The sequence below is a fragment of the Grus americana genome, assembly GCF_028858705.1.
Source record: "Grus americana isolate bGruAme1 chromosome 26 unlocalized genomic scaffold, bGruAme1.mat SUPER_26_unloc_3, whole genome shotgun sequence".
Classification (NCBI taxonomy): domain Eukaryota; kingdom Metazoa; phylum Chordata; class Aves; order Gruiformes; family Gruidae; genus Grus; species Grus americana.
This window is the reverse complement of record NW_026561290.1, coordinates 37,703-61,101: the sequence shown is the minus strand read 5'-3', so window position 1 is coordinate 61,101 and position 23,399 is coordinate 37,703. Positions and strand designations below refer to the sequence as shown.

At 54.3% G+C, this 23,399-nt stretch overlaps 1 protein-coding gene across 1 annotated transcript; it reads right to left on the bottom strand.

Annotated features, from left to right (window-relative positions):
* Positions 1 to 707: 707 nt before the first annotated feature.
* Positions 708 to 6,808, bottom strand: LOC129200020 (uncharacterized). The gene is made up of 8 exons (XM_054811277.1): positions 6,625 to 6,808; positions 6,198 to 6,341; positions 3,731 to 3,802; positions 3,538 to 3,639; positions 2,544 to 2,651; positions 1,916 to 1,978; positions 1,345 to 1,489; positions 708 to 1,030 (listed from the first exon to the last, which is right to left on the bottom strand). Exons 1-8 carry the CDS (start codon positions 6,806 to 6,808, stop codon positions 1,009 to 1,011), a joined length of 840 nt encoding a protein of 279 aa, XP_054667252.1. The 3' UTR covers positions 708 to 1,008.
* Positions 6,809 to 23,399: the final 16,591 nt, after the last annotated feature.

Sequence of the window (23,399 nt, the reverse complement as noted above, 5' to 3'; positions counted from 1 at the left end):
AAAAGTCTCGCCGTGCCTTTCTCATGAGCCCCCTTTACATACCGAAAGGCCGCAGTAAGGTCTCCCTGGAGCCTTCTCCTCTCTAGGCTGAACACCCGCAACTCTCTCAGCGTTTCTGCACAGGAGAGCTGTTCCAGCCCTGGGATCCTCCGCTGGACCTGCTCTAACAGGTCCATGTCTTTCTTGCGCTGGGGACCCTGGAGCTGGATGCAGTGCTCCAGGTGGGGTCTCGGGAGAAGGGAGTGCCTTTGACTGATGTGGTATATTTGGTGTGCACACAGTGCAGGGGCTGGTATTGCCCTCCATGGTCTCCCCGTCCTGTGCACCCTGGGACAGAGCTGGCACAGGGAGCAGAGGTGGGGGCGATGGCCTGTTAAGGAGCCCCATCGGTGCCTCTGTGGCTCAGAATTTAGCAGGCTGGTCCCATTCCCCTGCCGTTGGTGGGTCCCATGCCCAGCTCCCTGACTGCTGACACCGTGGGCATCCACATCCCTGCGGGCCCCACGATGCTGTTGGGCCCAGAACCGGTGAACTCCTGGGTTTGCTGCCGTTACGACCCAGACAATTGTGCTACTGGTCTGTATTTATTGCCACGTCACAACTCAGAAATAAACGGTCGACCCCTGAAGCTGATGCCGGGAGTCTGTCGTCACCCTCCATACCCGTACCCCAGTGGGGCCGCCTGAGGCCCTTGCAGGAGGGCTGGGGCAATGGACTTGGGGAGCGGGGGGGTGGTTTGAGCTCCTCTGGTGGCTGGAGGGCGCTGGGCTGGTCCCGCAACAGCCGGCTGGCTGAGTTGGACAGATCTGGAGACCGAGGCGGAGGCGGGCAGACCGGGTGGGCATCTGGGCTGGTGGAGGCTAGTTCCCCCCGGTGCTGCGTGGCTGACAGGCTGGCTTTCCAGGCACAGGTGATGGCTGCTGGTGTCGAGTCTGGCTCTCAGGGTTGCTGGGGTGGGTGGGTCCAGCTGTCCAGGCGTGAGGGGTAGCTGCTGGTGTTGGGCCAGGCTCATGAAGCTGCAGCGAGGCGCCTGTGGAGACAGGAGGCTGCTGAGGCCCTGCTATGGCTGCGGTGCTGGGGGGGTGTGAGGGTGCGGAGCAGCACCGGGCACTCTGTGGGGTGCGGGCACTTTTAACTAACACTTGCAACAGTACGAAGGGGTTTCCAGAAAGAGTGCCCATGAATTGAGAGGCCACTTCAAGCATCTTATACCAGAAATCTCAGCAGAGTTTGGCCAGTAACTAACGCGGCACTCCAGAATACCCTACCCCTAAATGCTTCACGGCTACTATCAGCCATCTAATACAGAAGTTTGGCAACTCCCCTCTCCCCCCAACAACTCACCGTCTTCTCCTCCTCCACATACAGATGGCACAAAAGAATACCATCCCAAGCAACATGGAGCCCAGGATCGCCATGGCGCCTTCTATGCAGTACCTCTGGAAATCATCGGGATCCATAGCATTTGCGTTCTTCTGGCCATCCACACCTGGAGGAACCATTCGGAAAGTTAGTGTGCCCTGCAGACCCCTGATAATCTCACAGGAGGCCTGATGTTGCCAGGAAATGGCTAGTGCTGCTGCCTGGAGGCTCCCTCTGACCCTTTGCAACAAGCTGTCCCACTGAACAGAACTCATGAGGCCAGATGGAGAGCCCGTGGGGGAGCGCAGCTGTTTGACCAATTGCCCCTCTGAGAGAGACAGAGCCAAACCATCCCTGTGTCAGGGAGTGCCACCCCCAGCTCTCCCTCCCCAGCCCAGCACCCACCCCCCGAGGGGATGGAGTCAGGCCCTCTGGGAAGACAGCTGAACCGCACTCTCCCTCTTTGCCTTTTCTCCAGCATGGGCACTGCCTGCATGCCCCCAGTTTTTGGGACTTGCTCCCACTTATGGCCCCCTGCCAGGCTGCTCAGTACCTGTATTTGTTCGAAGAAATTCATGGATGCCGGCGTGGTGGGCTTCCCCGGGGTTGGACAGCACTGCCAAGAATCACAGAAAGGTAAAGCCTCAGCGTGGCTCGGGCAAGGAGGATGCAGGAGGACGGTGCAGTGCAGGTTCTCCTCTAAGGCCGTGCCCGATCTGTCAGTGCGTCCCGTTTGACCTCAGCTCGCAGGAGGGAGCCCACGCGCCTCTGTTGTGCCCAGGAGGGCTCACAGCAAGCTCTGGGATGCAGGTGTTGCGGGAGGCACATTCCATTAAGAGTCTTATTTCCCATCATCTCCTGAGCGTGGTTCAGGTGGCCTCATTCCCCAAATGGCAAAGTTCTGAAACTCCCGTGAACTGGGTGTGGTGAGTGGTGAGCATCTCACTGCATCCACAGAGGGTTACGAGTGTCTCTCTCTGGCACCCTGATGGCAATAACCTCCGCACCCCAGAGAGGACAGTCATCCGCAGAAAGCCACTCCTGGCTTCTTCCAGAACACTTGCTCTGTACTAACAGTTTGGCTGCTGACACAATGTGCAGTGGCGGGCACCAGGGCACGAGCCTGCAGCTGCACGGTGATTTTCATTTATGACACTGGCTGACCAAAGGACAGCAATTACCTGGCACGCCTGTTGATTGAATTGCCCCCTTTTCTGCATCAGAGACTGGCACTGCCTCGCTGCCTCCTTCCTGAAGTGCCTCCTTCTCCACAGTCTCACGGTCCATCCCTTTAGAAAGACAGTAGGTGAGTTTCATTAGATGCAACCGGTCCTCATCAGGAACAGGGTATCTTCAGGAGCCAATACTTCTCCAAATACATTAATACCGCTTCGAAACAAAGCCCGGGCATTTGGTGGTGCACCTAGTCGCTGGTTCAAACAACGTGTCATTCACGGAGAAAAAATTAAGCACTAGACACTTTCCAGTTTACCAGTAGACAGCAAATCCCAGCCTGCTGAGAGACAAGGAGATTGCACGTGATCTCCTGGCTCGCATTCCACTTAGTGCATTTTTGGCAAACTGCAAGGTGGTGGTAAATTAGTTCCTTCAGAGAGGACAGGAAGACGCTGTAGCCAGTTCATCCGGGGAAAGAGCCCTTCTGAGCAGCGCTTCCCATCATGCCAAGTCCATCACACGGTAAGGGTGACAGACACACGTGGTGGACCGAACCGCAAGCTCTTGCAGCCATATGCTGGGCACTTTCACAAGTGGCAGCGAAGAGCCCACAGTCCCCCGAAACAAGAGGAAAACCACCACCAAGATGTTATCTGAAACACAACTAGAAACAGACAGCTAACCCACCCGAGACTGAATTAACAGCCCTTCGCTTCAGCTGCCTTCAAGTTAGGTGTGCGGCCTCAAGCTGGGTGTCCAGCTTCCACCTGTCCCTGACCCCGAGGTGGCACTGAGAGGCCTCAGACCTGGAGGGGAACAATGGGGCTGGAGCAGGCTGTGAAGCTGGGGCTGCTCCGATCCTGGCCAGGGCATGCCTGCAGCCCAGGCCAAGTCTGCCAGGCTCAGTGACCCCAAGCTGCCTGCGCATCCTGCTTGTCCGCAAATGCATCTAAAACCCCAGCTGCCCACATCTTCTGGTTCAGAGTGATCGATACCCACCACGTGCCGTGCTGTCCCATTCCTTCAGGATGTCCTTGAAGATTTCTGATACCCGCCGGGAAGATGTTCCTGTCTCGGCTCTATACTTTGCTCTTTGAGGGCCTTAACCGAAAGTAGAAAGTTCAATTTCTCACGACTACAATATTGAAAAGGAGTGCTTAGTCTGTGAAGTCAGTCAAGCCTGACTACTCACCCCTGGGATGCCAGGTGAGCTCCAGCGCAGGATCCCTCCGAGGATCTGGAAGAGCCCTCCCTGTACCCACACCTGCAACCAAACACCCACGAGAAGTTTCCATCATACACTGTGATATACACCGTCATAACTCAAGAGCAGAACATAGAAAGGGATGACGTAACGACAGGGCACACAGGATGCAGATCTGTATTCTCACACCTGCTGCAAGAGATGCCTCGCTCACATTTGGGCTTTGAGCTGGCAGCTCTCAAAGGAAGTCAAAAGCCATGACGTACCCATGCCATCTCCCTGCGCATCAACCCCGGAACCCAGCTGGGAAGCTGGATGTCCATCGCCTCCAGCCACGTCTGTAAACAAACCCAACAGAGAAATCCCGTAAAAATACTTCTTCAGATCTGAACGGCAATGAATGCAGTTGAAACGTGGGATTGCTCCATGTCGCTCGTCTCTCCCTTCCACTCAGGAGCATTGCGCAGACAGTTACCGGGTGCTTGGACCATGCCGGTCTGAAACAAGCCGTGCACAGGGCTCATTCACACGACTTGCGGAGAAGAGCCCACTGGCCAGGGAGAGGCTGCACCAGCGCTGCCCCGTCTGTTCCCCGGGGCTGTGGGCTGGGGCTGGGTGTCCCACGGGGACCTGGGTTTGCCCAAGGAGAACACTGCCGGGCTAGAGCTGGAATGCTGCTGTCTTCCTGAGCAGACATCTCCTGAGGCGGATGTCTCTGAGGCTGAAAGCCGGGACCCAGAGCCACAGCCCTGGGCACGGCCGTGACAAGCCCAGGGATTCAAGAAGCGCTCCCGTGGGCTATTGCCTGGCCCCTGTGGTGCCACTCCGGCCCTGACATGCAGGCCGTGGAGGGGGGAAAGGCTGCCCCGGGGCAGGGTGGCACAGGGCCAGCTCTAGGGATGCTTTCTCACTGCTCCTGGCCCCAGCCTTCACCTGGAAAATGCCCCCGCAGCAGCCGCGACCCCTGCGCCTCCCCACAGGGCGTCTGTCTCCTCTTGCTGGCAGAGCTGGCCACGGCTCACCCAGCCCGGCCCGGCCCCGCTGCTCTCCCAGCCCTGCCCCACCACGACCCCAGCCCCGCTGTCAGCCCAAGCAAGGGGCAGTGGGTGCTGCGCCATGCTGCCAGGGCTGGGTGCTGGCCCTCGCCTGCCCGCCTACCTAATTCCCGTGCTTGCCACGGAGCGGCCCCGACGCCCTGGGCTCGCAGGGCCACCAGGAGGAGGATAAGGAGGCAGGTGGGGGCCATGGCCCCCCGCGCCTGAACCATGATGATACTGCTGCTGCTACTGCTGCTGCCAATGCCAATGCCAATGCCAATGCCAATGCCGCAGCTGCTGCTACTGCTGCTGCCAATGACAATGACAATGATAATGACAATGACAATGCCGCTGCTGCTGCTACTGCTGCTGCTGCTGCCAATGCCAGTGACAATGACAATGCCAATGACAATGCCAATGCCGCTGCTGCTGCTGCTGCCGCTGCCGCCGCTGCTAGCACTGCTGGGCTGGTGCCCACGGCACAGCACTTTATATCATGGCCCGGCACAGCCGGGCTCTGTGACCTCACAGCTGGGCTCTGTGACCTCACAGCCCCGCCTCCCCACCCCGCCCCCACATTTCACCTCGGGAGGGCGGGGCTCCCGCAGGGGAGGGACACTGAGCCTGCCCCATCCTGCCCCATCCTGCCCCCCGGCGGGTCCTGTGCAGCGGGGGCCCCTCACCTCGTGAGGCTAGTGGGGATCCCCCGTGTTGGTGGGGCGTTTAAAGGGAAAATTGAGGGCCATCAACAGCTTTCTGTGCCGGCACATTCTGTCTTGAACAGATGCTGTACGTTTTGAATTCTGGAGGTATGCTCTGGTGAGCGTGAGAGAGAGGGGACCGTTAAGTTCCTAAGCAAGCACAGACCCAGTTGAGGTGGGGCTGTGGAAGGGGTGCCAAGGGAAGGTGAGAGCCAGAAAGAGCTTTCCGTCCTGGCACATTCCGTGTTGGAGCAGTGCCTGGACGTTTTCAACGTCAGAGCTGGGCTCTGGCAAGAATGAGGGAGAGTGTTGGCATTGTTAGGTGAGCAGGCAAGCGCAGCTCCCCTTGTGCCACGGAACAGCTGGAGCACCAAGGCTGTCACTCACCCCATCCCACTACCACAGGCAGCATTGGCAAGCTTGGCTTGCTGCTCACCTGAACTCTATTGCTGCTCACAGCCCCCTTCCCAACTCCTCTCCTGCTGCATTCTACTTCTGCAGGGCACAGTGTTCCTAAACATTGTCGTTTTGAGCGGAAAGAGGCACAACCAATGCCTAAAGAGAAGCACCCTTGCTAATTTTGCAGTTAACCTCACCGTGCTGTATTTTCTGTGCGGAGCAGTTCCTACATGTGTCTGCTTTGGTTTTGCATCAAAAACTGGTTTTGCTTATGAGAGGCCTTGCAACAGGGTTTGTCAGCCTGGCTTTGCCTCATACCTCTCCTCCTTCTGCTTGCTGGCCGTGGCTCCTCCTGGCTCTGCCACGGTGGAGAGCACAGCAGGGGTCTTTCAGGAGGCACATCTGTCTGGCGTGGCACGGCCACCTCTCTTCCGTGGTCAGCAGGCCCTTCTGAGTGCAGCTCTGGAAAGCAAAAGCATGAGGAATGATGCGCGTTGGGGTCAGCTGAGCTTTCAAAGTCATGACTACAGCGGATGATTCAGTAGGGCAAACTAGATCCAAAGAATGTGCCGGCACATGGCTTCTGTGCAGTAAGAAAGGGAAAAACTATACCGCTACAAAAAATGGACATTGGTTGTCCCCGTCAGTCCTCTGATGCCATGTGCTCTGCAACCCCTGTGCCCTCCTTGGGAAGGATTCCTAAGCCACTATGTCACGCAGAAGTCATCAGACCACTAGGTCTCACCGTGAAGAAGAACAAACGGTTCTTGGTTGAGTCTGTGGTGACAAGGCAAATGCAGTAGAAGGACACTGACAGCCCATCTGCTAACCGTCTCTGTTGAAAAGGTGTGTGTCTCTTCATCACCTGATCTTCCTGAGAGGAAAAGGCAGAAAAGGGAAAACACAATCGATTGGGTCAGGACAAGCATGTTCTGTTCCTACCCCTGCCAGAAAAGCCCTTGAGGAAGGAAACAGCACATCTGAAACGCGTCTGCTTGATTGGAATTGTACCCGCCTCCTACAGCAGAGCCAAGAAACCTTCCTCAGAAAATTACAGAATCATAAAAGAAGGGTTATCCAGTACACAAGATGATCTGCACTTGTCAGTGGGAAGGGCACGAGACCAAAACTTCCCCACCAGACCAGGTCAAATGGTATCTCAGCGGAGAAAAGCCTCTGTGCGGCTGGGCAGCAGGGCAGCAGGCTCAGCGGGGCCCGAGCTGCGGGAATGTTCACAACCCTCAGGCGACGTCTGATGAGCCTCTGGAAAGAGCAAAGAAAGCAGCCCTAGCTTGTTTCCCCGAGCGTGCACTGAAACCTGAAGGAAAGGTCACTGAACCTCTGGAAAAAGGTCACCCTCCTTAGCCTAGTTTGTTAGTGCTAAAAGCAGTGAATTCAAGGGTGTTCTAATGGCAAGGGTTAGAGAACCTTAACCCGAGGTGATGTTCCCAGCTGCATCTGGAATGAAGTGTCGTAGGGGCGCTTGGATCCATGAGGTTTTGGGGTTAGGTGAAATTAAACCCCCTTGTCTCGTCGCACTCGGTGGGTTGCGAGGGAGGTGAATCTTTTCATCCCCCAAAGGCATGAGTCCCGCTCAGCGGAGCTGCCAATGCAATGAGCCACAGGAATGACTCAGAGGAACAATATAACGGAGTTTTATTAACAATCTAGGGGCTAGGTGTCAACAAGTGGCAACTGTGCGGATAACGGGTAAAACACTTGCCATAAGCAGCGACTAGGACAACCGACAACTAGGCAAATTGGTCTGGCAAAGGCAACAACCGGTTTTATAAGGCATGAATTTCTTAAGAGGAAAGGAGAAGAAGAAAAGAAGGACAGAAGGAAAAGAAGGAGAGGAGAGGAGAGGCTAGGATAGGTATCACTACCCTTGGATGCTGCGATGTCGTCACAGGGATGGCTCCTTAGTCCGCAGGTCTTGGTCCACAGGTGGTGGGTCGACCCCGGTGTGGCGCGCATGCTCACCTTTCTACTGTTCTGCTCCTCAGGGACCACCCTTGGGGCAGTAACACGCAGATGAGCTTTGCAATCCACAGAGTTCTGGAATTGGGCTGGGGGGAGCTCCTCCTCCGTCCAAGGTGCATGGCGCACGCCCAAAGCAGCCGCTGGAAAGTTACCAGAGGAGGTAGAGGGAAGCAATCCGCCGCTGTAAAAAATATAGAAGCTTAGCTAGAAGAAAACTTATGTTAACTAGAAAGCTGCTTAAGGCCTAGAACTGTTTCAAAGCCTATAATCGTGGGAAAGGGGTTTCTAATCAAGGTAATAATAGGTAATGAAGCTAACTGACCATGGCAACGTACAATGCTGCTACGTTCCTTGTACAGTCCCTACCCAACCGGACAACAGGCCCGGGGATATCAATCTTATCAAGAAGGTTGTTATGGAGAGGTGTATCCCCAGCGAGCGTACTGCGTATGCCTGCAAGAAGAGGGTCATTCAGCGAACACGGGTGCGAGACCACTGACGACCACCAGAGACCCCTGAGGACCACCAACTCAAATCACTGAGCATGCGTGACGGGGAGGAGAAGATAGAAATGGATTCTAAGAAATGATTATCATAGGACTGCCTGTTCTTGGAAAAATAATGAATATGTATATTTTGAGTCTAGATAACCTGTGTGTTGGTAATCCCTGTATGCACGTTTGGTGGAGCTGTTTCCCCCGTGCATCCAGCGCTGCAATAAAGCAAACCTAGGGTAACTCGCGTCTGGTAGATTTCTTTTACAACCGCCTCACCTCCGCAGTGCCCGCACCGCCCCCCCTTCCCCCCCCCCCAAAAAAACCAAGAACCATGAGTTCTTTGAGACAAAACAGGGGATTTGTGGCTTTCCAACAGTCTCTGACACCCCTTCAGCATCCTACCTGTCTGCACATCAGCACGCTCCCTGCCATCCTCGGGCTCAGGTGCTTTCGGCTGCAGCTGCCTCTGTGCTCACTCTTTGGCCACCACTCTTCTGTGGATTTCTCTCTGCCTTTGAGTCTGAGGACAACAACATGGCATCCTCTGGGCTGCGGGAGGGGAAAAAAAATCCAGGTTGCTTCCTGTACGTGACTGCTACTTAGGCTACAGGCCAGCCAGATTTGTACAGAGAGCTTTAAACTAGATTTAGTGGGGGATGAGGAGGAGGGAAAGGAAGAAGAGGAGGAGGATGAGCAAAAAGATGATGAGGAAGACCAGGAGAAGAATAAACTGGAGAAAGGGGAAGGGGGAGGAGGAAAAGTAAGATCGGGGGGAAGAAGAACGGGAGGAGGAAAACCAGGAAGAAAACGAACAGCAGCTCTCCTCAATCATGCACGCCCCTTCACGGGTGTCTCACAGGCACCCTGAACATCACGCACAGGGTCTTCCTTGAGAAGGACCAAAGGTGGACGAATGGGCCAGATGTGGGTGGATGCAAGGGGCGTGGGGGGGGGAAGCAGGGTGGAAAAAAGGAGCAGGGAAGTCACAGTCTCAGAGGTTCATTCAAGTTGGAAAGGTCACCAGGAGGCCCCAGGCCTGCGTCCTCCGGCGCCAGGCAGCTCCAGCGAGGATGTCAGTCCATGATGCTGGGGGGTTCCTCCAGTGGGGTCTAGAAAGCCTCCGAGGATGGAGGCCTGAAACAGCGTTGCTTAACAGCATCGCCTTGGCCGCTATTTGAACGGTTATTGGCTGTAGCAGCATGGCTCCCTCCCCACCATCGTCTGTTCACATTGCTCTAAATAGCTTCGCAACATCAGCAAACATTGCCGCCTGATGCTCTCTCCCTTTACAAGTCTTCCAAGGAGACATGAAACAACACAGGGTGTGCTGCAGGTCTGCGAGGGACCCCAGCAGGATCTCCCTTGACCGCGAGAGTTGCTAGTTATTCCGGGTGGGTGTGAAGATGCAGGGAAGTGGAATCAAAGAAGCCGTTTGGGTTGGCAGGAGAGATAGCGGCTTCAACAAAGCAGCTTCAGCAGCAGCTAGCAAGGAGGAGTTGTGGAAGGAGCTGCATGCTCCGCGACACTGGCACCTGCCTGAACCTGTCTGACCTGCCTCTGGAAAAAGAGCAAAACGCAAGGGAAATGTTTCTCCTCCAAAGCTACAAGTTGCTGGGCTACAAGGCAAAGGAGAACTGAAAAGAAATGGAAGAAAATAGACACCGAGCAGGAATTTTGTGTTTTTTTTCCTTTGGTGACTCTTGCTAAGAAAAGGACCAGCAGCTCCACAGCCTGCGAAATGCATGGTATTTCATATAGCAACACTAGCCCTGCATTTGGGGGACAGGGCACCCACGACCTCTTTTTCGTTACTGCACCTAAACCCCTGTGCATTTCACACCTCCTTACAAGTAGAGGGAGAACGGGAACGACATAAGGCGAATACCTACTTGCCAATTTCTCTCAGAAATTTTGCCTAGTGATTGCGTACATGGGGTTTTGCATGCAGAAATTTCTGAAGAAGCCTTCCCGGCAAGTCCTGCAATTTCAAAAAGCCATTAAAGGACAAGGCCTCTGTTAACTCGATGCTGCTGTGCTTTTAAGAAAGATCACTGCATGACACTAAACCATCTTTCCTTCCCCCACAGGGTTTCTAATCAAGGTAATAATAGGTAATGAAGCTAACTGACCATGGCAACGTACAATGCTGCTACGTTCCTTGTACAGTCCCTACCCAACCGGACAACAGGCCCGGGGATATCAATCTTATCAAGAAGGTTGTCATGGAGGGGTGTATCCCCAGCGAGCGTACTGCGCATGCCTGCAAGAAGAGGGTCATTCAGCGAACACGGGTGCGAGACCACTGACGACCACCAGAGACCCCTGAGGACCACCAACTCAAATCACTGAGCATGCGTGACGGGGAGGAGAAGATAGAAATGGATTCTAAGAAATGATTATCATAGGACTGCCTGTTCTTGGAAAAATAATGAATATGTATATTTTGAGTCTAGATAACCTCTGTGTTGGTAATCCCTGTATGCACGTTTGGTGGAGCTGTTTCCCCCGTGCATCCAGCGCTGCAATAAAGCAAACCTAGGGTAACTCGCGTCTGGTAGATTTCTTTTACAACCGCCTCACCTCCGCAGCGCCCGCACCGTCCCCCCTTCCCTCCCCCCCCCAAAAAAACCAACCATGAGTTCTTTGAGAAAAAACAGGGGATTTGTGGCTTTCCAACAGTCTCTGACACCCCTTCAGCATCCTACCTGTCTGCACATCAGCACGCTCCCTGCCATCCTCGGGCTCAGGTGCTTTCGGCTGCAGCTGCCTCTGTGCTCACTCTTTGGCCACCACTCTTCTGTGGAGTTCTCTCTGCCTTTGAGTCTGAGGACAACAACGTGGCATCCTCTGGGCTGCGGGAGGGGAAAAAAAATCCAGGTTGCTTCCTGTACGTGACTGCTACTTAGGCTACAGGCCGGCCAGATTTGTACAGAGAGCTTTAAACTAGATTTAGTGGGGGATGAGGAGGAGGGAAAGGAAGAAGAGGAGGAGGATGAGCAAAAAGATGATGAGGAAGACCAGGAGAAGAATAAACTGGAGAAAGGGGAAGGGGGAGGAGGAAAAGTAAGATCGGGGGGAAGAAGAACGGGAGGAGGAAAACCAGGAAGAAAACGAACAGCAGCTCTCCTCAATCATGCAGGCCCCTTCACGGGTGTCTCACAGGCACCCTGAACATCACGCACAGGGTCTTCCTTGAGAAGGACCAAAGGTGGACGAATGGGCCAGATGTGGGTGGATGCAAGGGGCGTGGGGGGGGGAAGCAGGGCGGAAAAAAGGAGCAGGGAAGTCACAGTCTCAGAGGTTCATTCAAGTTGGAAAGGTCACCAGGAGGCCCCAGGCCTGCGTCCTGCGGCGCCAGGCAGCTCCAGCGAGGATGTCAGTCCATGATGCTGGGGGGTTCCTCCAGTGGGGTCTAGAAAGCCTCCGAGGATGGAGGCCTGAAACAGCGTTGCTTAACAGCATCGCCTTGGCCGCTATTTGAACGGTTGTGGCTGTAGCAGCATGGCTCCCTCCCCACCATCGTCTGTTCACATTGCTCTAAATAGCTTCGCAACATCAGCAAACATTGCCGCCTGATGCTCTCTCCCTTTACAAGTCTTCCAAGGAGACATGAAACAACACAGGGTGTGCTGCAGGTCTGCGAGGGACCCCAGCAGGATCTCCCTTGACCGCGAGAGTTGCTAGTTATTCCGGGTGGGTGTGAAGATGCAGGGAAGTGGAATCAAAGAAGCCGTTTGGGTTGGCAGGAGAGACAGCGGCTTCAACAAAGCAGCTTCAGCAGCAGCTAGCAAGGAGGAGTTGTGGAAGGAGCTGCATGCTCCGCGACACTGGCACCTGCCTGAACCTGTCTGACCTGCCTCTGGAAAAAGAGCAAAACGCAAGGGAAATGTTTCTCCTCCAAAGCTACAAGTTGCTGGGCTACAAGGCAAAGGAGAACTGAAAAGAAATGGAAGAAAATAGACACCGAGCAGGAATTTTCTGTTTCTTTTCCTTTGGTGACTCTTGCTAAGAAAAGGACCAGCAGCTCCACAGCCCGCGAAATGCATGGTATTTCATATGGCAACACTAGCCCTGCATTTGGGGGACAGGGCACCCACGACCTCTTTTTCGTTACTGCACCTAAACCCCTGTGCATTTCACACCTCCTTACAAGTAGAGGGAGAACGGGAACGACATAAGGCGAATACCTACTTGCCAATTTCTCTCAGAAATTTTGCCTAGTGATTGCGTACATGGGGTTTTGCATGCAGAAATTTCTGAAGAAGCCTTCCCGGCAAGTCCTGCAGTTTCAAAAAGCCATTAAAGGACAAGGCCTCTGTTAACTCGATGCTGCTGTGCTTTTACGAAAGATCACTGCATGACACTAAACCATCTTTCCTTCCCCCACAGGGTTTCTAATCAAGGTAATAATAGGTAATGAAGCTAACTGACCATGGCAACGTACAATGCTGCTACGTTCCTTGTACAGTCCCTACCCAACCGGACAACAGGCCCGGGGATATCAATCTTATCAAGAAGGTTGTTATGGAGAGGTGTATCCCCAGCGAGCGTACTGCGTATGCCTGCAAGAAGAGGGTCATTCAGCGAACACGGGTGCGAGACCACTGACGACCACCAGAGACCCCTGAGGACCACCAACTCAAATCACTGAGCATGCGTGACGGGGAGGAGAAGATAGAAATGGATTCTAAGAAATTATTATCATAGGACTGCCTGTTCTTGGAAAAATAATGAATATGTATATTTTGAGTCTAGATAACCTGTGTGTTGGTAATCCCTGTATGCACGTTTGGTGGAGCTGTTTCCCCCGTGCATCCAGCGCTGCAATAAAGCAAACCTAGGGTAACTCGCGTCTGGTAGATTTCTTTTACAACCGCCTCACCTCCGCAGCGCCCGCACCGCCCCCCCTTCCCTCCCCCCCCAAAAAAACCAACCATGAGTTCTTTGAGAAAAAACAGGGGATTTGTGGCTTTCCAACAGTCTCTGACACCCCTTCAGCATCCTACCTGTCTGCACATCAGCACGCTCCCTGCCATCCTCGGGCTCAGGTGCTTTCGGCTGCAGCTGCCTCTGTGCTCACTCTTTGGCCACCACTCTTCTGTGGAGTTCTCTCTGCCTTTGAGTCTGAGGACAACAACGTGGCATCCTCTGGGCTGCGGGAGGGGAAAAAAAATCCAGGTTGCTCCCTGTACGTGACTGCTACTTAGGCTACAGGCCGGCCAGATTTGTACAGAGAGCTTTAAACTAGATTTAGTGGGGGATGAGGAGGAGGGAAAGGAAGAAGAGGAGGAGGATGAGCAAAAAGATGATGAGGAAGACCAGGAGAAGAATAAACTGGAGAAAGGGGAAGGGGGAGGAGGAAAAGTAAGATCGGGGGGAAGAAGAACGGGAGGAGGAAAACCAGGAAGAAAACGAACAGCAGCTCTCCTCAATCATGCACGCCCCTTCACGGGTGTCTCACAGGCACCCTGAACATCACGCACAGGGTCTTCCTTGAGAAGGACCAAAGGTGGACGAATGGGCCAGATGTGGGTGGATGCAAGGGGCGTGGGGGGGGGAAGCAGGGCGGAAAAAAGGAGCAGGGAAATCACAGTCTCAGAGGTTCATTCAAGTTGGAAAGGTCACCAGGAGGCCCCAGGCCTGCGTCCTGCGGCGCCAGGCAGCTCCAGCGAGGATGTCAGTCCATGATGCTGGGGGGTTCCTCCAGTGGGGTCTAGAAAGCCTCCGAGGATGGAGGCCTGAAACAGCGTTGCTTAACAGCATCGCCTTGGCCGCTATTTGAACGGTTGTGGCTGTAGCAGCATGGCTCCCTCCCCACCATCGTCTGTTCACATTGCTCTAAATAGCTTCGCAACATCAGCAAACATTGCCGCCTGATGCTCTCTCCCTTTACAAGTCTTCCAAGGAGACATGAAACAACACAGGGTGTGCTGCAGGTCTGCGAGGGACCCCAGCAGCATCTCCCTTGACCGCGAGAGTTGCTAGTTATTCCGGGTGGGTGTGAAGATGCAGGGAAGTGGAATCAAAGAAGCCGTTTGGGTTGGCAGGAGAGACAGCGGCTTCAACAAAGCAGCTTCAGCAGCAGCTAGCAAGGAGGAGTTGTGGAAGGAGCTGCATGCTCCGCGACACTGGCACCTGCCTGAACCTGTCTGACCTGCCTCTGGAAAAAGAGCAAAACGCAAGGGAAATGTTTCTCCTCCAAAGCTACAAGTTTCTGGGCTACAAGGCAAAGGAGAACTGAAAAGAAATGGAAGAAAATAGACACCGAGCAGGAATTTTCTGTTTCTTTTCCTTTGGTGACTCTTGCTAAGAAAAGGACCAGCAGCTCCACAGCCCGCGAAATGCATGGTATTTCATATAGCAACACTAGCCCTGCATTTGGGGGACAGGGCACCCACGACCTCTTTTTCGTTACTGCACCTAAACCCCTGTGCATTTCACACCTCCTTACAAGTAGAGGGAGAACGGGAACGACATAAGGCGAATACCTACTTGCCAATTTCTCTCAGAAATTTTGCCTAGTGATTGCGTACATGGGGTTTTGCATGCAGAAATTTCTGAAGAAGCCTTCCCGGCAAGTCCTGCAGTTTCAAAAAGCCATTAAAGGACAAGGCCTCTGTTAACTCGATGCTGCTGTGCTTTTACGAAAGATCACTGCATGACACTAAACCATCTTTCCTTCCCCCACAGTGTTGCGTATCTGGGGACTGATAGAGCATCCAGGAGAAGAAGTCCGATTTCTGTAAGAAGCAGCAGGTTGGTACCCATCAGCATTGGTAAAGACAGGATGCAGATAAGAATCCAGCAGCCTGCTGAATGATTGTGAATTGGTTTTCGCAATCTGTTGGTAAAACCCAAGCAAAATAAGCTTAGGGAGCCAGGAGGTAAACTGAAGCATTAATGTCACGTACAAGCAAGAAATCGGTAACGATGGGGAAATGATGGTCAAGTGTGCAGATACTGCAGTGGAAAACAGCTGCCAGAAGTCATTCATCTTACTGTCTTCGCTAACAACCCTAGCGTCCAGCATTATGGGGTGCATCTCTGCAGCAAGGGCTAGTTCCAGTTTGAGCTGCTCTGCCACAGCAAATGGGAAGCTACAAATTGGTTTCCACGGGTGGAACTGCACCCTCAGGAATACTGCTGTGCTACTGCCAGATAAAGTGGCTTCAAAAGCTGGAGGTGGGAATGCAATTCCATTAAAAAAAAAAAAATAAATAAAAAAGTGTCTTACCACTACTGCACTTCCTGATGTCCTCTGTTTGTACCAGGAACGTTTTATGTACCTGCGTCTCTTAACCACACTGGAGAAGATGCTGAGGTAGGAAGGCTTGGAGATGTAGCTCAGCTAGTCAAACCCACAGCTGCCTTTAATGCTGTATGCCTCACTTCAGCTTTCATTGTGCAAAACAATCCCCAGTGTGACATGGATGCAGCCTGCTTTATTTCTGGGTGCAACAAGCCCTCAAATACCAGATTTGTGGCTTGATAAGCATAACTGTGCTGATCGGTCGGTCGCTTCAAAAGAAAACAGACGGCCTAGCAGGTATCCAAAGCTCCCAGGAAAGGATTCATCTGAGCCCTTGAGAAGCTCTCTGACCTGGAAGAGGAAGTCCCTGGATGGGGTGGGACAAAGCCAGGCAACAGGACATTCTCCAGCCTCAGGAGGCAGAGCTGTGTGCTGTAGAAAGGGCACTGTGACATGAGCTTCTGGTGGAGTTCTCGGTGTGACAGGAATGCCCCCCCCAACCTCATCTCAGGTCAGGGATTTCCGCAGTTTCAGCCCCACCACCACGCCTTGTATCAGCAACTGGAGCGCAAGTGAGTCACGGGGTGCTCACCCTGGCCCGGAGCGGTCCATCTTCTACACAGCCTGTAGATGTCATTTGTAGATGTCTCCTGAGGAGACACTTCTGCCTTTCTCTCCTACGTTGTATTCTTTAATGCAGGAATATGCCCCTGGTTAATCTTCTCTGTAACAGCTTATTCAGCTCTCCGAGACAGAGAGGGAGCGAGAGAAAGAAATGCAGATGAACTAAACTAAAAAGTAATACCATTGACTACAAAGCAGAAGACCCAGAGACCAGCTCTTGGTTTTAGAGGGACAAAAGCAGATGCAGGAAGAAGTACATGGAAGTGTTTGCAGGTGAAAAGCTAGCACGAGACTAAAGCTTCCTGATCTTACCCAGTATCACTCTAAAGGCAGAGGATGCTAGCAGAGCTCATCTGAGATGTGCCAAGACATTTCATGAGTTCGAGTTGCTGATTCCACCCAGCTTAAAGATAGTGACTTCCATCCCTCTCCTGTTTTTCTGACTATCCAGATAGCAAACCATCACTAGAAGCCTCGTTCACTAGACAGTTGTCTGACAAGCCGCTCTGTGACAAAAAGCAACAAGACAATTCCCCAGGAGCACAGGCTGCCTGCGCGGATTCCATGCTTGCCAACAATCTCACACGGAGCAGAAACTAAAGCGAGCCCAAGAAAAGTCCGAGACCTCGCCAAGTGCTGTGAGTGCCACAGCAGCTCCACTGGCAGAAAACCTCCTGAGCTTCAGCTGGACTCGGGAAGGGATTTCCTAAAGCCTCTTTCCTCCACAGCTACCCCAGCAGCAGGCAGTGGAGCAGCACTGCCCAGCTTCCCTCCTGCAGCACTGCCAAGCAAAACAGCAGGCGCAATGCGACAATCAGCCTGCACCGTTGGCGCTGAGTGATCTGCACCAGAGGACCAAAAGAAGGAATAAGGCAATTAAACTCCAAAGAGAAACACATCATTTACTACCAGGGCGGGGCAGGCAGCGTGGTGTGTACTCTCCTGAAGTACTCCAGACGTGAGAGACGTAATTTCACCTCAAACACAGCAAGTGAAAAACATCTGAGGGTGGCACCCCAGCTCTTCTCCAGGGTGGCCAGCCGGCTACCCGAGCTGCTGAAACCACGAGCCAGAGCGTGGAGCATGACCACACCGGTGCCCAGCACCTTACGAAATGCACTGCTGGCACTGCTGCAGGGACAGCAGGGCTTGTTTCCACTGGAGCCGGTGCTGCTTTCACCCCCCCAAACCAGAGATAACCCTTAGACTTGGTAGCATTGCCCAAATCCAGGAACAAACATTAAATCCAGAGGCACCCCACACCTGGCAGCACCCCCCAAACCTGGCAGCATGCACCCGACACAGCAACGTCCCCAAACCCTGAAGTTTCCACGCAAATTGGCACCAACCTCGAGGCTCACAAGCTACACCCCCCCTGAAAAAAACCTGCCGGCAACCTCCAAACCCCCAAGCCCAGGGGCACACCTTAAGCCTCTGCCTCCCCCAAGTCCAGAAAGAACCGCCAAATGCAGAAACACCCCCAAAGCGGACAGCAGTGACAATGGCATGGGAAGGGTGCCTGGCGTGGTGGACGGGTATGGCTCTGAGCCCCAGGAGATGCGGGGAGAGCCAAGGAGATGCAGGACGGCCTCTCCCCTGAGCACGTCCGGCACCAGGAGGGGTCTCACGGAGGTTGTGCCCTCTCTGCTGCTCGGCGTGAAAAAGCACTGGCCCTGGGGTCCCAGGGAAATTGCAAGGCCTCAGCACAGAAGCTGTGTGGTCCATTTAACTCTCCCCTCTCCAGAAAGGCTATGCAGGGGATTTAACTCAAGGGAAGTTGTGTAGTGAATGAGGAAGCAGTAAAATGTCAGCGTGCCAGATCAATCAGCAGTGGATGGCTCTGTGCTGCCCTCGCACTGATGGTCCAACCCTGCTCCCACATCTGTGCGCACTTGGCAAGGTGACCGGTCCCTGCCCTCCTGCCCTGGTTGTGCTCTGTAGCTCTTGGCAGGGTTTTGAGGGACTTTGGCCCTTGGATTCTGCTCCTTCAAATATGTCCCCTGTCCAGAAGCTTTCCAGCCTGCCACTGCCAAAGGGACAGCCCAATTCAGCACCCATCACCAGACACCACAGGCCTGGGTCCATATTCCTGCTCACAGCAGTCGTAACACAACCTGCACCTTTCGCAGCTGTACTACTGTCACGAGCCCAGAGCTGCTGGCTGTCCCGCAGAGCGTGTCCTGACAGCAGTCCATGTCCGCAGAGGAACATAAAGATATTGTCTTGCGTTTGCTGCGAGAGGGAAAAAACCTCAGCAGCCCCGGACTCCTCCAAGGAAGCTACCTGAGCAGTTTTGTGTATGTTGGAGGCAGGTCAATGCCCGCTAGCTCCCTGGGACTCCTCCCAGGCATCTCCCACGGTGTTGTGTCCTCCCCCAGTAGGCAGCAAAAGGATAGAAGCATAGCATGGTTTGGGTTGGAAAGGACCTTCAAAGATCACCTGGTCCAACCCCCTGCCATGGGCAGGGACATCTTCCACTAGATCAGGTTGCTCAAAGCCCCCTCCAACCTGACTTTGAACACTCCCAATCCACCGCTTCTCTGGGCAACACGTGCCACCGTGTCACCACCCTCAGCGTAAAACGTTTATTCCTCATGTCCAATTTAAACCTGCCCTCTTTCCGTTTAAAACCCTCGCCCCTTCTCCTGTCACTACAGACCCTGGTAAAAAGTCTCGCCGTGCCTTTCTCGTGAGCCCCCTTTACATACTGAAAGGCCGCAGTAAGGTCTCCCTGGAGCCTTCTCCTCTCTAGGCTGAACACCCGCAACTCTCTCAGCGTTTCTGCACAGGAGAGCTGTTCCAGCCCTGGGATCCTCCGCTGGACCTGCTCTAACAGGTCCATGTCTTTCTTGCGCTGGGGACCCTGGAGCTGGATGCAGTGCTCCAGGTGGGGTCTCGGGAGACGGGAGTGCCTTTGACTGATGTGGTATATTTGCTGTGCACACAGTGCAGGGGCTGGTATTGCCCTCCATGGTCTCCCCGTCCTGCACACCCTGGGACAGAGCTGGCACAGGGAGCAGAGGTGGGGGCGATGGCCTGTTAAGGAGCCCCATCGGTGCCTCTGTGGCTCAGAATTTAGCAGGCTGGTCCCATTCCCCTGCCGTTGGTGGGTCCCATGCCCAGCTCCCTGACTGCTGACACCATGGACATCCACATCCCTGCGGGCCCCATGATGCCTTTGGGCCCAGAACCGGTGAACTCCTGGGTTTGCTGCCGTTACGACCCAGACAATTGTGCTACTGGTCTGTATTTATTGCCACGTCACAACTCAGAAATAAATGGTCGACCCCTGAAGCTGATGCCTGGGAGTCTGTTGTCATCCTCCAAACCCGTACCCCAGTGGGGCCGCCTGAGGCCCTTGCAGGAGGGCTGGGGCAATGGACTTGGGGAGCGGGGGGGTGGTTTGAGCTCCTCTGGTGGCTGGAGGGCGCTGGGCTGGTCCCGCAACAGCCGGCTGGCTGAGTTGGACAGATCTGGAGACCGAGGCGGAGGCGGGCAGACCGGGTGGGCATCTGGGCTGGTGGAGGCTAGTTCCCCCCGGTGCTGCGTGGCTGACAGGCTGGCTTTCCAGGCACAGGTGATGGCTGCTGGTGTCGAGTCTGGCTCTCAGGGTTGCTGGGGTGGGTGGGTCCGGCTGTCCAGGCGTGAGGGGTAGCTGCTGGTGTTGGGCCAGGCTCATGAAGCTGCAGCGAGGCGCCTGTGGAGACAGGAGGCTGCTGAGGCCCTGCTATGGCTGCGGTGCTGGGGGGGTGTGAGGGTGCGGAGCAGCACCGGGCACTCTGTGGGGTGCGGGCACTTTTAACTAACACTTGCAACAGTACGAAGGGGTTTCCAGAAAGAGTGCCCATGAATTGAGAGGCCACTTCAAGCATCTTATACCAGAAATCTCAGCAGAGTTTGGCCAGTAACTAACGCGGCACTCCAGAATACCCTACCCCTAAATGCTTCACGGCTACTAGCAGCCATCTAATACAGAAGTTTGGCAACTCCCCTCTCCCCCCAACAACTCACCGTCTTCTCCTCCTCCACATACAGATGGCACAAAAGAATACCATCCCAAGCAACATGGAGCCCAGGATCGCCATGGCGCCTTCTATGCAGTACCTCTGGAAATCATCGGGATCCATAGCATTTGCGTTCTTCTGGCCATCCACACCTGGAGGAACCATTCGGAAAGTTAGTGTGCCCTGCAGACCCCTGATAATCTCACAGGAGGCCTGATGTTGCCAGGAAATGGCTAGTGCTGCTGCCTGGAGGCTCCCTCTGACCCTTTGCGACAAGCTGTCCCACTGAACAGAACTCATGAGGCCAGATGGAGAGCCCGTGGGGGAGCGCAGCTGTTTGACCAATTGCCCCTCTGAGAGAGACAGAGCCAAACCATCCCTGTGTCAGGGAGTGCCACCCCCAGCTCTCCCTCCCCAGCCCAGCACCCACCCCCCGAGGGGATGGAGTCAGGCCCTCTGGGAAGACAGCTGAACCGCACTCTCCTTCTTTGCCTTTTCTCCAGCATGGGCACTGCCTGCATGCCCCCAGTTTTTGGGACTTGCTCCCACTTATGGCCCCCTGCCAGGCTGCTCAGTACCTGTATTTGTTCGAAGAAAATCATGGATGCCGGCGTAGTGGGCTTCCCCGGGGTTGGACAGCACTGCCAAGAATCACAGAAAGGTAAAGCCTCAGCGTGGCTCGGGCAAGGAGGATGCAGGAGGACGGTGCAGTGCAGGTTCTCCTCTAAGGCGGTGCCCGATCTGTCAGTGCGTCCCGTTTGACCTCAGCTCGCAGGAGGGAGCCCACGCGCCTCTGTTGTGCCCAGGAGGGCTCACAGCAAGCTCTGGGATGCAGGTGTTGCGGGAGGCACATTCCATTAAGAGTCTTATTTCCCATCATCTCCTGAGCGTGGTTCAGGTGGCCTCATTCCCCAAATGGCAAAGTTCTGAAACTCCCGTGAACTGGGTGTGGTGAGTGGTGAGCATCTCACTGCATCCACAGAGGGTTACGAGTGTCTCTCTCTGGCACCCTGATGGCAATAACCTCCGCACCCCAGAGAGGACAGTCATCCGCAGAAAGCCACTCCTGGCTTCTTCCAGAACACTTGCTCTGTACTAACAGTTTGGCTGCTGACACAATGTGCAGTAGTGGGCACCAGGGCACGAGCCTGCAGCTGCACGGTGATTTTCATTTATGACACTGGCTGACCAAAGGACAGCAATTACCTGGCACGCCTGTTGATTGAATTGCCCCCTTTTCTGCATCAGAGACTGGCACTGCCTCGCTGCCTCCTTCCTGAAGCACCTCCTTCTCCACAGTCTCACGGTCCATCCCTTTAGAAAGACAGTAGGTGAGTTTCATTAGATGCAACCGGTCCTCATCAGGAACAGGGTATCTTCAGGAGCCAATACTTCTCCAAATACATTAATACCGCTTTGAAACAAAGCTCGGGCATTTGGCGGTGCACCTAGTCGCTGGTTCAAACAACGTGTCATTCACGGAGAAAAAATTAAGCACTAGACACTTTCCAGTTTACCAGTAGACAGCAAATCCCAGCCTGCTGAGAGACTAGGAGATTGCACGTGATCTCCTGGCTCGCATTCCACTTAGTGCATTTTTGGCAAACTGCAAGGTGGTGGTAAATTAGTTCCTTCAGAGAGGACAGGAAGACGCTGTAGCCAGTTCATCCGGGGAAAGAGCCCTTCTGAGCAGCGCTTCCCATCATGCCAAGTCCATCACACGGTAAGGGTGACAGACACATGTGGTGGACTGAACCGCAAGCTCTTGCAGCCATATGCTGGGCACTTTCACAAGTGGCAGCGAAGAGCCCACAGTCCCCCAAAACAAGAGGAAAACCACCACCAAGATGTTATCTGAAACACAACTAGAAACAGACAGCTAACCCACCCGAGACTGAATTAACAGCCCTTCGCTTCAGCTGCCTTCAAGTTAGGTGTGCGGCCTCAAGCTGGGTGTCCAGCTTCCACCTGTCCCTGACCCTGAGGTGGCACTGAGAGGCCTCAGACCTGGAGGGGAACAATGGGGCTGGAGCAGGCTGTGAAGCTGGGGCTGCTCCGATCCTGGCCAGGGCATGCCTGCAGCCCAGGCCAAGTCTGCCAGGCTCAGTGACCCCAAGCTGCCTGCGCATCCTGCTTGTCCGCAAATGCATCTAAAACCCCAGCTGCCCACATCTTCTGGTTCAGAGTGATCGATACCCACCACGTGCCGTGCTGTCCCATTCCTTCAGGATGTCCTTGAAGATTTCTGATACCCGCCGGGAAGATGTTCCTGTCTCGGCTCTGTACTTTGCTCTTTGAGGGCCTTAACCGAAAGTAGAAAGTTCAATTTCTCACAACTACAATATTGAAAAGGAGTGCTTAGTCTGTGAAGTCAGTCAAGCCTGACTACTCACCCCTGGGATGCCAGGTGAGCTCCAGCGCAGGATCCCTCCGAGGATCTGGAAGAGCCCTCCCTGTACCCACACCTGCAACCAAACACCCATGAGAAGTTTCCATCATACACTGTGATATACACCGTCATAACTCAAGAGCAGAACATAGAAAGGGATGACGTAACGACAGGGCACACAGGATGCAGATCTGTATTCTCACACCTGCTGCAAGAGATGCCTCGCTCACATTTGGGCTTTGAGCTGGCAGCTCTCAAAGGAAGTCAAAAGCCATGACGTACCCATGCCATCTCCCTGCGCATCAACCCCGGAACCCAGCTGGGAAGCTGGATGTCCATCGCCTCCAGCCACGTCTGTAAACAAACCCAACAGAGAAATCCCGTAAAAATACTTCTTCAGATCTGAACGGCAATGAATGCAGTTGAAACGTGGGATTGCTCCATGTCGCTCGTCTCTCCCTTCCACTCAGGAGCATTGCGCAGACAGTTACCGGGTGCTTGGACCATGCCGGTCTGAAACAAGCCGTGCACAGGGCTCATTCACACGACTTGCGGAGAAGAGCCCACTGGCCAGGGAGAGGCTGCACCAGCGCTGCCCCGTCTGTTCCCCGGGGCTGTGGGCTGGGGCTGGGTGTCCCACGGGGACCTGGGTTTGCCCAAGGAGAACACTGCCGGGCTAGAGCTGGAATGCTGCTGTCTTCCTGAGCAGACATCTCCTGAGGCGGATGTCTCTGAGGCTGAAAGCCGGGACCCAGAGCCACAGCCCTGGGCACG

Excerpts from the sequence above, each read along its gene's own strand:
- LOC129200020 (XM_054811277.1), bottom strand. The coding sequence starts at position 6,808 with ATGCTTGTCCTGACCCAATCGATTGTGTTTTCCCTTTTCTGCCTTTTC. Across the intron at positions 1,979-2,543 it reads TCAATCAACAGGCGTGCCAG|TGCTGTCCAACCCCGGGGAA; the intron begins GTAATTGCTGTC and ends GATTCTTGGCAG. Across the intron at positions 1,490-1,915 it reads ATTTCTTCGAACAAATACAG|GTGTGGATGGCCAGAAGAAC; the intron begins GTACTGAGCAGC and ends TGGTTCCTCCAG.